This window comes from Canis lupus, chromosome 2 (assembly GCF_011100685.1).
Source record: "Canis lupus familiaris isolate Mischka breed German Shepherd chromosome 2, alternate assembly UU_Cfam_GSD_1.0, whole genome shotgun sequence".
NCBI classification, from domain to species: Eukaryota; Metazoa; Chordata; class Mammalia; order Carnivora; family Canidae; genus Canis; species Canis lupus.
The window spans coordinates 70,672,335-70,686,262 of NC_049223.1; the positions used below are offsets into that span (position 1 = coordinate 70,672,335).

Sequence of the window (13,928 nt, forward strand, 5' to 3'; positions counted from 1 at the left end):
ATCTTCAGGAGGCCCAGCATCCTTCTCAATCAAAGGGCTCTGATCTGAGAATTGGCTTAGGTCTGAAAACTGAAGAGAAGCCACAACTCTCTAATATGGTGATTCAACTCAGGTGTTGCCCACCAATCCCAGAGGTTGGTTGGTTGGTTGATTGGTTAGTTGGTTGGATGGTTGGTTAGTTGGTTGGTTGGTTTTTCTGCTGTATAGATCAAGCAATACTCTAGTAGGCTATCCATCTATTTCCTTCCATGAAATACACTGATCAATTAGTCATCACCAAAGATCCCTATGGGCGAAGGCATTCTGATTGCTGTTATATCCCTAATGCCCTTTATGATAAATGCACTCACCTTGTCTTTGGCTATTAAGTACTGTCACTTAGCCTCTACCACTCCAGGATCCTATCATCCCCATAAACTAGGGAGCCCATATTAATGATAACATGTTCCTGGCAATGCCTGGGCTACAAAGCTGAACATTTACAGAACATGTTAAGGATATAGATTCTCACCTCAATGATAAATTTCTCAATACCATAGGAAAGTGTCTTCTGGGAATTTTCATAGAACATAGTTTGGGGGTGGCTGTGCAGGTCACACATGTTAAATCCACCTCAACATCCTACACATGTAAGCCTTTGGGTTCCCTCTTCTACATTATTCCATAGAAGCTCTGGCATCTCCATTCATTAAACACAAGCCACCTTCAGGTCCAGTTTCAGTCAACCAACCAAGTAAGCTATTGGATCCACCTTCAGGTGCACAAGCTTACACATTAAATCCCAAATCCACACCCGTGAATTCAAAATGATTTAGTATTATGTTCCACCCTTAGGATCAACTTCTAAAATATTCCCCATGATTATGTTATATCTTGCCATTAGCAAATATCTTGCCATTCTTCTATTGAGTAAACAATCTCCTCCTGGATGATAGTACATACATGACCTCTTGGAACATGTTGAGATTTGACCATCATTATGGATCTAACAGCAACAAAGGGTACTTGTGGCATGTCTTGAGAATGCTTAGTCCCCTTCAAGGTATCCACCCCATGGAAGGTTATCACATGGTTTTCTTTTTTTAAAAAAAGATCTATTTATTCAGGGGATCCCCGGCTCAGCGGTTTAGCGCCTGCCTTCAGCCCAGGGCGTGATCCTGGGGTCCCAGGATCGAGTCCCACGTCAGGCTCCCTGCATGGAGCCTGCTTCTCCCTCAGCCTGTGTCTCTGCCTCTCTCTCTCTCTCTCTCTCTCTCTCTCTCAAGTAAATAAATAAAATCTTTTTTTATTCATTCAAGAGAGAGAGAGCATAAGCAGGGGGAAGGCCAGGTGGAGAGGGGAAGAGAGAGAGAGAGAGAAGCAGACTCCCAAGAGCCTAACACAAGGCTCAATCCCACAACCCTGAGATCATGACCTGAGTCAAAATCAAGTGTGGGACATTTAACTGCCTGAGCCACCCAGGCACCCCTCACAGGGTTTTCAAACAAAAGAAAACTAATCTCCTCAGATACAAGAGGGCAAGTTCTTTCCACTGATAAAAGGAGGTTCAGAGTAATTCTCCATTTCATCTGAGTCCAACCAGATGTCTCTATCTCAAGTTTCAGGAATCCCATTCTTTCTTAATTTGTGCCCAAATTCTCATGTGATAAAACTGGTGATGCTGTAAACTTAACTGATGTTTAAATTCTTTGACCCACACAATTAAAATTTATGTTTGATTTTCAGCAATATCAGACCTGTGGCTACATGAAATAAGAGATTCTTGTAAGGATGCCATGGAAGCTATGTGATTCTCAAACCATGATTTGAGCTAAGAATTAAATGACCCAAACTTATCATTTTCTTCCTAGGAAGTGCCCTGGTGCACTCAAGAATCCACCCTATGCACAGTCCCTGCAGTCATAATTACTGATGTGATAGTCAAGTACAGTGGTCCCCTGGGCTCCCAAGACACTTGCTTCCATTGGCATTTCATCAAAATCTATCGCTGTGGATTACTAACATCCCATGTCCCATTGACAATGAACTCAGCACTGTGTTCCAGCCCAAGGGCACAACAAAACCAATCAAAATCCTACATCAGAGGGTCTGCTTCCTGGGACTACCCATACTTCAAATTCTAGATCAGTTATGACCTGGTCAGGAGACAGAATTCATTACCTATACTTTGAACATGGAAATTTTCATATAAAGTATTGTTAACTAGCAAGGGGTAGTTAAGTAAAATCAAAGGGACCCCAAAGCAGCAAGAAAGAAGCATCTAGAAGAAAGAATGTTCTGGGGAGGGGAGGGAGGAAGCAACTACTATGTCTAGGCTGAGGGAGAGTGAATAACAAATGAACTGAAGACTGAGGAGAAGGTCTCTCCCAAGACAGACATTCAGACCTTTTCAATGAGGGAGTGGTGACCACAAGAACATTCAGCCTCTAGGAAGGTAAGAACCTTTGCCAGAGAGTGTGGGTTAACACTGGTCTCTAGAAATGAAGAGTGGGGGCTGAGGGTACATCTGGAGCTGGGCCACAAGGGCCACTCAGGTCTTTGCTCCTGTGCTGAGTTTTTTGGGTTTTGGGTTTTCTTTAAAAAAAAAAAAAAAAAAAAAAGGAAGGAGGACCAGAACTTGGAAGGGAAGTGCCTCGGTGTTGTGGTGTTGTGATCACCTTAGAGTGTCCCTCTAGCACCCTCTACTGACAAAGCCTCGCACTGCTCCAGCTGGCAAAAGACAACCGTTTACAGGGTCCAGCTCCAGTATCACAGAGCAGGGCAAAGAAGGGTGGATTCGGAGCTCAGAGACAATAAATCAGGAATCACCACGGGGTAAAGGCAAACATAGAAGGGATCGAAGGGTCTGTTAGGAAAAGCAGCTAGAGGAGCAGGGGGTGTGTCTGCCTGTGGTGGGGGCTGGGGAGCAGGCAGGGACTGGAGCCCTAGAGAGAGAAATCTGTCCTCAGCTGTCTTCAGAAAGAGAATGCAGTCACATAAATAAACACAGCTTGAGAAAGCCCCATTGTTCAGCTTTCAGCTGAACAGAAAATAAAATTCCTGGACAGGTTCCCTCTGCCCACCTCTGGGAATAAGTAGGAAGTAAGTTCAGATGCATTCCATTTTTCTTGAAGAGGCTTTCTCAACTCAGTGGCTCCCGCTGACTCAGGCCACCCCCACCACCTGCAGATGCAACAGACGCTTAAACACTCATTCGACAGTATTTTCTGCGGACCAACTAGGTGCCTGCCACTGAGTCTGGGAGGCTGTTTGACTGCGAGCCTCCGCTAAGCCAGTCTGCAGCCAGCGTGAGTGTTGAGAAAGCAGACTGACTCATCGACAAGACAAATTACAATCATTAATGTGGTTCAGATTCAGATTTGCCAGTACTTCTGCGATGATTAAGGAACAAAGGCTTTGGAGTCAAGTGACATGGGTTCTAATCTTATCTTGGTTCTTTCCTAGCTGTGTGATCTTTAGCAATGTGCCTCACCGCTCGGAGCCTGTTTCCTCATATCGGTTTTGGTAACATCTACCTCTCAGGATTGCTGGGAAGATTAAGGACAATGTCTATACTAAGTATCATCCAGGGACCTTCCAGGACAGGTGCCCAGACTCAGGAGACTAAAGCCCAAACCACACCCAAGATTTCACTAGAATCAGAGTGGATGCTTGGGCCAGTGGCCTGGCACCACTGAGCCACATCAGCTCCAATGTCACTGATGTTGGACTGATGGTGCCCTACTTGGAATGGGCACGGGGATGGTGGGGCACCGAGGAGGCCACTTCGGGAGGGCCCCTCAAGGACGGGCCATCTGAGCTGGACCCGGACACCCAGAAGGACCAGCCGTGCAGACACTGGTGAAGGGCGTCCAGACACAGAGCTCGGATTGATGAGAAGAAATGAGGCCAGAGCGAGCAGAGGAGCGGGCAGGAGGGACACGGGCAGAGGCCACAGCGGGGAAGGGCCCTGGCGGTCACGGCCAGGAGCTCAGCCTTTACTTACAGAGCAGTAGGTCACCGGAGGGTCTGAGCAGGCAAGTCATGTGATCTGGCTTATTTTTTCCCCATCAGTCACTGTGGCTGCTGCAGTTTGTGTGACAGTTGGTGCCTCTGTGACTTTGGGCAAGTCACAGGCTCCCTGAGCCTCCATCTCTTCATCTGTAAAACGGGGATGAGATTACCTCGCTCACGGGCTTCATCAGAAGCGGCCCGTGACAATCCCACAGAGCTCTTGGCCACGCGCCCCAGGCACGGCAGGTGCCAAATAAAGCTGCGTGTGGCTGCATCACCACGTCCAAAGCCCCGTCCTCGCCGCCGGGAGGTAGCCCGGCCTACACCTGGTGAAACCATGCTCCCTGCCCCCCACGCCAGCACCCAGCCTCCCCGGCCCCGGGAGCCCCACGGCCCGCGGCGGCTTCCCCCACGTCTCAGCTGAGGCCCGGGGGTCCACCGACGGCCAGGCCTGCCTCCAAGCCCCCCGCGAGGAAGAGGCCCTCAGGCCAAGGCCCCGGACGCCAGAGTCCCCGCTCCTCCCCCACAAGGCAAAGTAGGCTCTGGCCCAGCATCGCCACCCTAATTCTGGCAGGGTCCCCGGCCATGGCTTGTCAGAGGTCCTCCAGGGACCCGGGGGGGCCGGGTGGCGGGCGGGCTCCCGGTGAGGGCCTTGCGAGCAGCTTCCACATCCATCAAAGCCACGGCTCCTCTCCCGGGTGCCCAGGATGTAGGACGTGTCCCAGTCAGGGGCCACCGGAGAGGTCGTGAGGAGTAATCATTGCCTCAGCCGGCTCCTCTGGCCGGATTTATGATGACATAAGAAGCAAATTCAGCTTCTGGCAGCAGACAGCCGGCCCGTCTGCACTTCTAGAAACCCTTTCTATGGGGATCTGGGTGGGTGGGGGCTTCTACTCCCCACACCTGCAAGGCCTGCGGCCCTGGGCAGAGCCAGCCTGGGCCATTCGTCTTCCCGTCCTACCGGCTGCCTTGTCCGAGAGGCCACCACCTCTGACACAAATCAGTGCCCGAGCCACACACCGGCCATCTGGTGTCGCATCAACGGATCCTCCAGCTGTCAACACCACCCAGACCGGCCACGGAGCAGAGCAGTTGGAGGCCTTTGGAGTCAGCCTAACGTGGGGGCAAACCGGAGCCCCATGCTGCTGTGTAACAGCGGAGACCCCGAATGAGTCAGGTGCCTTCCCCGGGCCTCCTGTGTCCTCGTCCCCGGAATGAAGGGGTGGTGTCCTTACGTCAAAGAGCTGTCGTATGGATTAAGTAGGAGGTAAGGATGCTGAACGGAAGGTGGTGCGGACCATGTTTACCAGCCAGGGACTTTGGGATCATGTGATGGCATTTACTGAGGGCCGGTCGGGTCACCACCGGACTATGCTAATTCTTTAAACATTTGAACTCTAGACTTTCTGCAAGTAGGGATTGTTGTGTTGTCTAGATTAGGAAACTGAGCCTAGGGTGGTTCTGAATGGGTGCAAGGTCACCAGCTGATGGATATGTAGAGTGAGGGGTGGGACCTTGGCTTATTCCCGAGCTGGCCTTTCTCCTAATACACAGCCTGCCTTCCCAGTTCCTCTGAAAAGCCATGAAATGCCAATGGTCAGACAGACTTATACTCTCTCCTTCCTTCCCTCTCTCATGCCAACACTTCTAGAGCACCAGCTACAAGACCAGCCCTTTGCTGAGCAATGCATAAAACAGGATGAATGCAGAAACACTTCCCACCCTTTAGGAGATCAGTACTCAATGGGGCAAAGAGTAAAGCTGCATCCACACGGCCCAGAACATATATGTAACAGTTAGATTTGCTGCATAACGAACAATCCTAAAACTTTGGCCTAAAAGAAAGAACAATTTATTATCTTTTCCAGGTCCGGGATTGGTTGGGCAGTTTCTGCTAAGCTTAATCACGCAGCTATACTCACCTGAGAGGTCGCCAAGGCTGGAAAGCCCAAGATGGCTCCATTTGCAGGTCTGGTAGTTGGTACTGGGGCATCCATGGGATGTGTTCTTTTGGTTCTTCCATATGTCCCCAAATCTTCTGGTAGGCTAATAGACTTCCTTACATGGAAGAGTTCCAAGAGGGCAAAAGCAAAAGCTGCAATGCCCCTTGAGGCTTAAGGTCCAGAACTCACTCGACATCACTTCTGTCATCTTCTACTGGTCAAAGCAACTCACATTCTATTGTTTGGCTATGTCTGACATATACTTGTGATCCATCAGGTAAGGTTTAGCAGTCAGTTCAGACTGAGAGAGAGAGAGTGTGTGTGTGTGTGGTTGGGGGGTGGGGGTCATGTATCCTAGCTAAGTGGGGTCATAATAAATTCTTAATTCAGATTAAAAGATGTTAGATCCTAAAGTCATTGGAATAGATTGTATTCTCTGACCATGGAAAAGCTGAGGCACAGGGTCCGTCAGTGTGAGAATAGAATCAATATATCAAGAAGCCAGTTTCCATATGAAGAAACTGAGTCTCAGAAACACAACTTGTCCTGCCCAAGATGACACAAGTTTATGACTGAGCCAGGAGTGACTGGGATCCCTACCAGCTAGCCCACTCCTCCTCCACTCCATTCCTAGTAGAAGCCTGAGGCTGGGAATGGCTGGAATGACCATCATAGAGACTGGATGTGTCTGTCTCTGTTGTATGTTTAGAAATGGAACCCTTTCCTTATGCCTGGTGCCATACAAGGCACTTAGTCATGACCTCTTCTGATCCTATCAGGGTCATCCCCATTTTACAGATGGGAACCAAGGCCCAGAGAGGGAGCTGACTTACCCAGGGTTTCACAGCTGGGGAGGCTCATCGACCTGATACCAAAGCCTGAGCCTCCCATGCTGTCCCCAAAAGAGCTCAACCCAGATCCAGGCCCCCATGGGTGAGAGGCAGCTCTGTGCCCCTCAGGGGTCTCAGGATGAAGCCCACTGACTGAGGAGCTGCTTCAGAGGCCTGGGTAGAGGCAGCAATAGACAGAGTTCTCTGGAACCTGTCCCTACAGGTCAAAGTCCCCTGACCCATGCTCTGGTCCACATCCCCACCATTTTGTGAATGGAAAAACCAAGGCCTGACCAGACCCAGGGCCTCTGCCTCCCAGCCCAGAGCCCTCCCAAAGCACTAGGGGGCTGGGAGCTGGTGAGCAGGCCCCACTCAGGCTGGTCAGACACACACAAGGCTGCTCTGTGGCATTCAGAGAGCACGTTTATTTACAAAGCGCTTTACAAACATCAGCTTATGCCTCCCCACAGCCCCTGCGAGGTAGGTCAGTAGTCATATCTACAGTTTACAGATGGGGAAATTGAGGCACGGAATGGGGGTGTGGCCTGCCCCATTTTAAAGAGATTTTCCCACCCACCCATCAAAAAATAATGAAATTAACAAAAAGGAATTGCTCCTCCAACCCAAAATACATGTTCTTCCACTGAACTGTAGAAGTTGGAAGCACCCCTGATCTAGCAGTGCCTCGTCCTCAGGGGGCAGCCTGACCCAGAGCCACAGGAACCTCAACCCCAAGGGCTGTTGTTCAACCTTGCAGATTGTCACTGGCCTAGGCTGAGCAGGACCCACCAGTGAGGCCTGAAAGTTACAGGAAGAAGGGCTGAGGTGCCTTCATTCTGAAGACATTGGGTCAGGCAGGGATAGGGCCCCACAGAGAATAGGGCAGGGATGGGCAGATCCCAGTTCACGGAAGCTCAGAGCACACATCAAGGAAGTCATAGTGGGAGGCATCATGAGCAAAATATCCCCAGGGCTGATGAGGGGGCAGCAGGGTGGTGGAGGGGGCTAGAGTCCCATCTGGGGAGGACGAGTCTGATGTGCCCAGTCTCCCCAGGACCCTCAGGGGCCAGGCCAGGTGGGATTCCAGATGCCAAGCCCCAGTGCACCCTCTATCCATGTCAAGAGGAAGCCACACTGCCAGGTGGAAACCTTGGCCAGCCACAGGCTCTGCAGGGTCTCGCTCATCTCTGCCAAGGGCTGGGACAGAGTCTGGGGCTTGAGCCTGGAGTCAAGGAGCTTGAGCCTGGGTCCTCTCGAGTTGTCAGTTCTGAGCCCCTGTCACTCTACCAGGCAGTGCCAGACTCACAGCACAGGCCTGTAGGACCCTGTGGAGGTGGGCTACGCTGCAGTCTTGCTAAGCTCCTCCTTGGCCCACAGCCTGCCCATCCGACATGGTGAGAGGCCCTGCCCACAGTGGAAGGGAGCACCAAGGTGGCACAGTGCCCACCCTAGTGCTTTCCCCGCGGGAGCTGTAGTGGAGCAGAGTTAGGGGCACAGGTCTTCGTCCTCAGTGCTGAGCCTGGCCCTGAGTGCACAATGTGGGCCCCAGGCCAGGGGCCCCGCTATCTTGACTCCAGTCCCTCCAGGTACTCCAGGGCCACATCATAGCAAAAGTGGTACTGATCCTGGGGAGAGGGAGAGAAGGAATCATGAGCCTGGTCCCTCTCTGGTATCACGGAAAGGGATAATGGGGGCCCAGAGGGCAAGTAGGAGCCCTGGTCAAATGGGTATAACTGTGTTGGCACCATTAGATCAGAGCCCAAAGCCCAAAAAGGGGGAGCCAGGTGGAGGACAGCGGTGCCAAGGGACTGGCTGGGTCTGGCCTGGGAAGCTGGAAGTGGTTGGGAAGGGGACATGGTCTCTCACCAGGGTTTCCACCATATTGGGCTTGTAGTTCCTAAGTGTTTTGGCAGCAAAGAAAACGTCCACCAGGTTGTGGCAGCGGATCATCTCCAGGACTGTGGCACAGGCGCAGAAGGTACCACTGCGGCCGCCCCCATTTCTAAATGAGACACACAGAAAGCTTGTGGTGGGGCTCAGGAGGGGTTGGCCTGGGGCTGGAACATCAAAAGTGACCAGGGAAGCAAGAGGGAGGAGGGTCAGGGACAAGCAGCCCAGAGGTGAGGAGCAGAGCCAGGGAACCCCAGACAGGAGGGGCGGGGCTTAGGAAACCTAGGAGAGAGAGATCTGGGAGCACAGAGGTGAGGGGAGAGGTTGGGAACCCAGGAGGGAAGGGCAGGGAGCCCCAGATGGGAGGGGCGGGGCCTAGGGAACCCAGGAGGGTGGGGTCAGGGAGCCCAGAAGGGACGGGAGGGGCCAAGGGAACCCAGTAGGGTGGGGTCTGGGAGCTCAGTCACTAGGACTGGCCTCGGAAGCCTGGGGGCAGCTAGGGAGCCAGCCTCTAGGAGGAAGACAGCAGGTTCTGAGGGAAAGGAGGCTAGATACACTCCGAGAGAATGCCACTGAGACAAAGACACAGACGAAGGAGGGCAGCAGAGCAGCAAGCAAACCCCAGAGAGCAGGATGGAAAATGAATACCCCAAACACCAGTCACCCCCAGCAACACAGACACGTGGTGAAAATTCACGCACACACTCACACTCCGAGGCAAACCGGCAGCCAAACATACAGAGACACTTCCTATCCCGTCTCCTCTCCCTCTTCTGTTCCCTGTGACATCAGGGTGTGGGGTTCCCCTTGGGAGAGGGGGGATGGCCTAGGCCCCCAGCCCCCATTTTGAGGGGTCTCTCCCACTAGGACCAAAGGCCCCTGGAGGGCCAGGCCCCGCCAGACTCAGCTCCCTATCCCTGTACCCGGTATGCCTGGCTGGCACTGGAAAGGTCGGTAAGCGCTGAGAGTATGAGAAAGTGGGGGTCAAAGGAGCAACTGCACCCCGACAGGAGTGAACACATGAATTTATGAATGGGGCAAGTGAAGGAATGAATGAACAAGGCTGCATGCATGCATGCATGAACAAAGACTGGAATTCTTTTGGCTTCAAGTATGCTACTGTCTCATGCAGTAAACAATTCTGACAGGACTCTAATTCAATTGGCAAAGTCAAACAGCACACAGAGGGTGCTGGGCAGTTGTTCAGGGTTGAGTCTACACCCTGGAAGCTGACCGGATTCCTCCAGGGAAGACGGGGCCATCCCTGCTTGGCTGCGCAGCGTCCAGGCCACAGCCATCTAGAGGCCCCAAGGGGTGGTGTTCAGGGCCCACCTGGCAGCCCTCTCTCAGACCCGGCCTCTGCCCCCAGCCCCCGCCCTCCCACCCCGCCACTGGCCCGCACTCACAGGCAGTGCACAATGGTCCGCCCATCCCCACTCTCCGCCTGCCACCGGTCCACCTCGGCCAGCAGGTGCAGGAAGGCTTTCTTGGAGTCAGGCGTGTCCCGGTACGCAGACCAGCGCAGGAACTGGAAGTGCCTCACCAGCAGGTGCCCCTCCTGCAGCTGAGGGCACAGGCAGCCAGCAAGGGAGGATGTGAGTCCCGGGGTTACTGGGCCCCATGCTGACCTCAAGAGGGTCTAATGAGGCTGATACCCCAGCCACCACCTAGGTTCTCAGCACAGGGCGCCCAGATTGCTCACCCGAGAGACATTCTGCACCCGGAAGACACGGGCCACCAAGTCTTCATCCACCGAGCCCGACACGAACTCCACCTCCATGAGGCCATACTGCTGCCGGCCAGGCTCTGGCCAGTACTGCAGGCACGGCTAGGAGTATAGATAGAGAGGGGAGAGCTGAGCAGAGCCAGGCCAGGGAAGCTGCTGCTCCTACCCACCCCACACTGGCCCTGAGCTCCCACACAGCCTGACCCAATCACTCCTAAACCACCTGCAGAGTCCCCTGTCCAGTCCCGCCACTCCCCCATGAGAATGCAGAGCTCACCTGCCCCAACGCATTCTGCACTGACCTGCTCAGGTCAGCAGAGACAAACCTTCACAGGTACACTGACAATCCTGGCTGTGCGGCTCCATAGCTACACTAAACATGCATTCACGTATGCACACACCTTCATGAGGCTGCCTTCTTCCAGGGATAACCCTCGGATCACCCCACTCACCCCATCACCCCCACCCCCAGCCTTCTTCTCACTGCCTTGCTCTCCAACATCAGCTCACAGAGGTGGGGTGTCCCCGATGCTGTAGCACAGCTCAGAACCCCTACTCCTGCCTTAGGACCCCACCATGGAGTCAGGGTCCCACATGCACCCTCCCCTCTGAGCCAGACTGGAGATGGTAGAGGGATGAAGGAGGTACCCCACACACATACGGATGCACATCCTCCAGGCCAGTAGGTCCACAGCCTCAGCTTCCAGTCTCAGCTCTGCCTGGAGTCCAGGCAAGGTTCTTCCTTCCTCTGGGCCCTCCGTTTCTCCATTTGTGAAATAGTCCCCAAGCTCCCCCAGATGATTCCATGCTCCACCCTCTTCCCTCTCTGACCATGCCCACAAAGAGGACACTACCTTCTTTTTGCCTAGGGTCCTGGCAATTCTTCGTGTTCGGGCCTTTGCACATGCTGCTTCCTCTCCATGGATCATTCATCCCCCCTATCTTCACCTAGTTAACTCTACCCTCCCTACACATCTCAGCTCAAATATTACCTCCTCCAGAAGCCTTCCCTGATACACTATCCCCAGGCCTCTCTGCATCCCAGTGCCAGCTCCATGATAGCCCCTTCCCTCTGTGCCATCACTATCGGTTTTTGCACCCTACTTCCCCTTGGACCAGGAGATCTGAGAGGGGTGGTGTGTTTCTTCTTCTGTCTCCCCACTGCCTACTGCAGCACCTGGCAGGGAGTGGCCAGTGAAGAAAGGTAGCTGAATGAAGGAGCAAATGGGGACCACTGAATGACATCTGTATGAGCCTCCCTCTAGGTCCTTCCCCTCCACTTTAGCAAGGGCCAGTTCTTCCCACACGGATGCCCCACAGATCCCTGCCCAGGGCAAGAGCCCATTAGCCGGCAGTCCTGTCATTTATACCATGTGCCTGACTCATAAAGAGCCCAGTTAGCAAGTCTTCTCAGCCTCTAAGAGACTGTCAGGCTCATTTTACAGCAACTCTTCCTGGCTGCCTAAGACAGGGAATTGAAGGGAGGCCCAGAGATCTAAGGGATATGGCCACGTGGGACTGGAAGGCTGAAAATCTGCACTTCCTGGGAGCGCCAGCTTTGGGAGCCCCAAAAGGAAACTGAGGCAGCCCTCAAGCAGAGGCCACGGAGCAACCTCAACAGCAACTTCATTATCTTCATTCCTGCCATGCACTTAGCAGCTACTATGTGCTGGGCAGGAAAAAAACTGAGGCTCAAAGAGGCAAATGAACTTACCCAAGATCAGTCAAAAAGTAAGTAGGCTGGAATTTTGCTCAGCCTCAATGACCCCCACAGCAGGCAGTGAGTGAGTCCCCGGGCTCTGGAAGAAGGCAACCTAGGGGAGGGGCATAGTCTTGCCACTTCCCAGATATGTAGGTCTCAATCTTTTCACCCAAAGCCCATAAGTGCAAAGCAGAGTCCTGGGCATACAGCAGGCGCTCAATAGAAAGCAGCTATTTCCCTCCAATCTGACAGCTTCCTTCTACAGATGAGAAAACCAAGGCTCTGGGAGGGAATGGGACCATCCAAAGTCACTCAATAAATAGGTGGCACGACTGGGATCCAACCCTGGGCTTTTGGGACATGCCCTTGAGCCCACCAGGCCCTGGGCAGCGGAGTCCTCACCCAGGCAGTGTTGGACTGGTGCAGCTGGTTGAGCATGACAATGGAGGTGCACCCGTAGTCGTAGACTAGCCGCCAGAAGTCAGGCGTGGTGCTCTGCAGTGGGTGTAAGGTCACGATGAAGGCTGCGCTCCGCGTGTAGCTCTGCAGGGAAACCAGGTCTTAGTGGGGCTTGCCCACCACCCCGCCACAGCTGTCATCCCCTCTGCCCACCCTGAGCTGGACAGCTCTCCCCTCAGGGCCAGGCTGCCTCCAGGGATCCACTTCAGAGCTTGGCTAGCTCACTGAGGCCTGAATTGACAAGGTACACAGCCCCACCAGGCCACTGATACCCAAGCCCATGGCCCCTGGAACTAAATATTAAAGGTTCCCAAATGTGTGGCGATGGAGACTTGCGCATGATAGTTAGAGGCTGCCCAAGCTTGTTCTCTGCCTCAGGGCCTTAGCACCTGCTATTCCTGTCACCTAGAACAAATTTCCAAATGTTTACACAATTCTCCCCCTCCTTCCTTTTGGCTCTTTAACAGTTACCTCCTCAAAGAGATGTCAAAAAAGAGACCTCCTTACCACTTCACCAAAAACAGCCATATTCACACTCCAAAGCTCAGTATATATTTCTTCTGTCTGGGTGCTTTTTGTAGAAATTACCAGCATCTGACATGCCACTGTATCTTTGTTTACTGACTGTCCCAACCCATTACCCACATACCAGGCTCAGGAGAACAGAGTTTTGGGGGTATGGCCTGCACTCAGCACACTGTAGGAGCTCAATAAATATTTTTGAATAAATACATCCCTAAGTCCCTTCCAATTCCATGGATGAAGGGTCTGAGACCCCAACCCAGGGTCCCAGACCAGTGACAGGCACTGACTCTGCTCCCCGTCCCAACCTCATGCCAACCTGGTCCCGACCGAACCGTCAGCGCTGCCCCTGGCTCCTGAGCCTCCCCAATCCTGCTGCCTGCTGCCTGAGGGAGTCCCAGAGCCCAGCCCACCCCAAGCCCTCACGTCAGTCAGCGCTGCATTGATGTAGTTGTTGGGGTCCCCGTCGGTGGAGATAAGGAAGGGCAGGCAGCGGTCGGGCGGCAGGACGTCCATGCTGCGGTTCTTGTCTCGGTTCCGGGGCAGCAGGGCGATGCTGCACTCCTCCACATCCAGGGGTGGTGTGACCGAGTTCAGTGTCTACAAGGAGTGGAAGGAGAAGTGGGGTCGGCAGGGTGGGGGAGGTATGGATGCCCAGTGTTGGCTGGGCCTCCTCACAGCCCCAAGAAGGAGACTGAGCTGGGTTGTTAACCCCATTTTATGGATGGAGAACTGAGGTTCAGAGAGAAAGGGGAGAGGGCAGGGACCCCATTCCCCATCTCTGGATGGTGTAGGCCCTGAACAGAGCTCTGGAGACCCCAGTCTGGCTCCTCACTCCCCGTGTAACCTTAGACACGCGACTG

General features: G+C 53.4%; 1 protein-coding gene across 6 annotated transcripts in view; it reads right to left on the reverse strand.

Moving 5' to 3' along the window:
• Positions 1-7,169: 7,169 nt before the first annotated feature.
• Positions 7,170-13,928, reverse strand: part of PTPRU (protein tyrosine phosphatase receptor type U) — a 78,700-nt gene continuing 71,941 nt past the window's right edge. For all 6 annotated transcript variants that reach the window (XM_038531342.1, XM_038531345.1, XM_038531341.1 and 3 more), the window contains 6 exons: positions 13,492-13,665; positions 12,487-12,627; positions 10,359-10,484; positions 10,063-10,220; positions 8,633-8,768; positions 7,170-8,391 (listed from right to left, as the gene is read on the reverse strand). In XM_038531342.1, the coding sequence (XP_038387270.1) occupies positions 8,329-8,391; positions 8,633-8,768; positions 10,063-10,220; positions 10,359-10,484; positions 12,487-12,627; positions 13,492-13,665 (798 nt within the window). In that variant the 3' untranslated portion in view covers positions 7,170-8,328. The remainder of the gene's footprint in view (positions 8,392-8,632; positions 8,769-10,062; positions 10,221-10,358; positions 10,485-12,486; positions 12,628-13,491; positions 13,666-13,928) is intronic.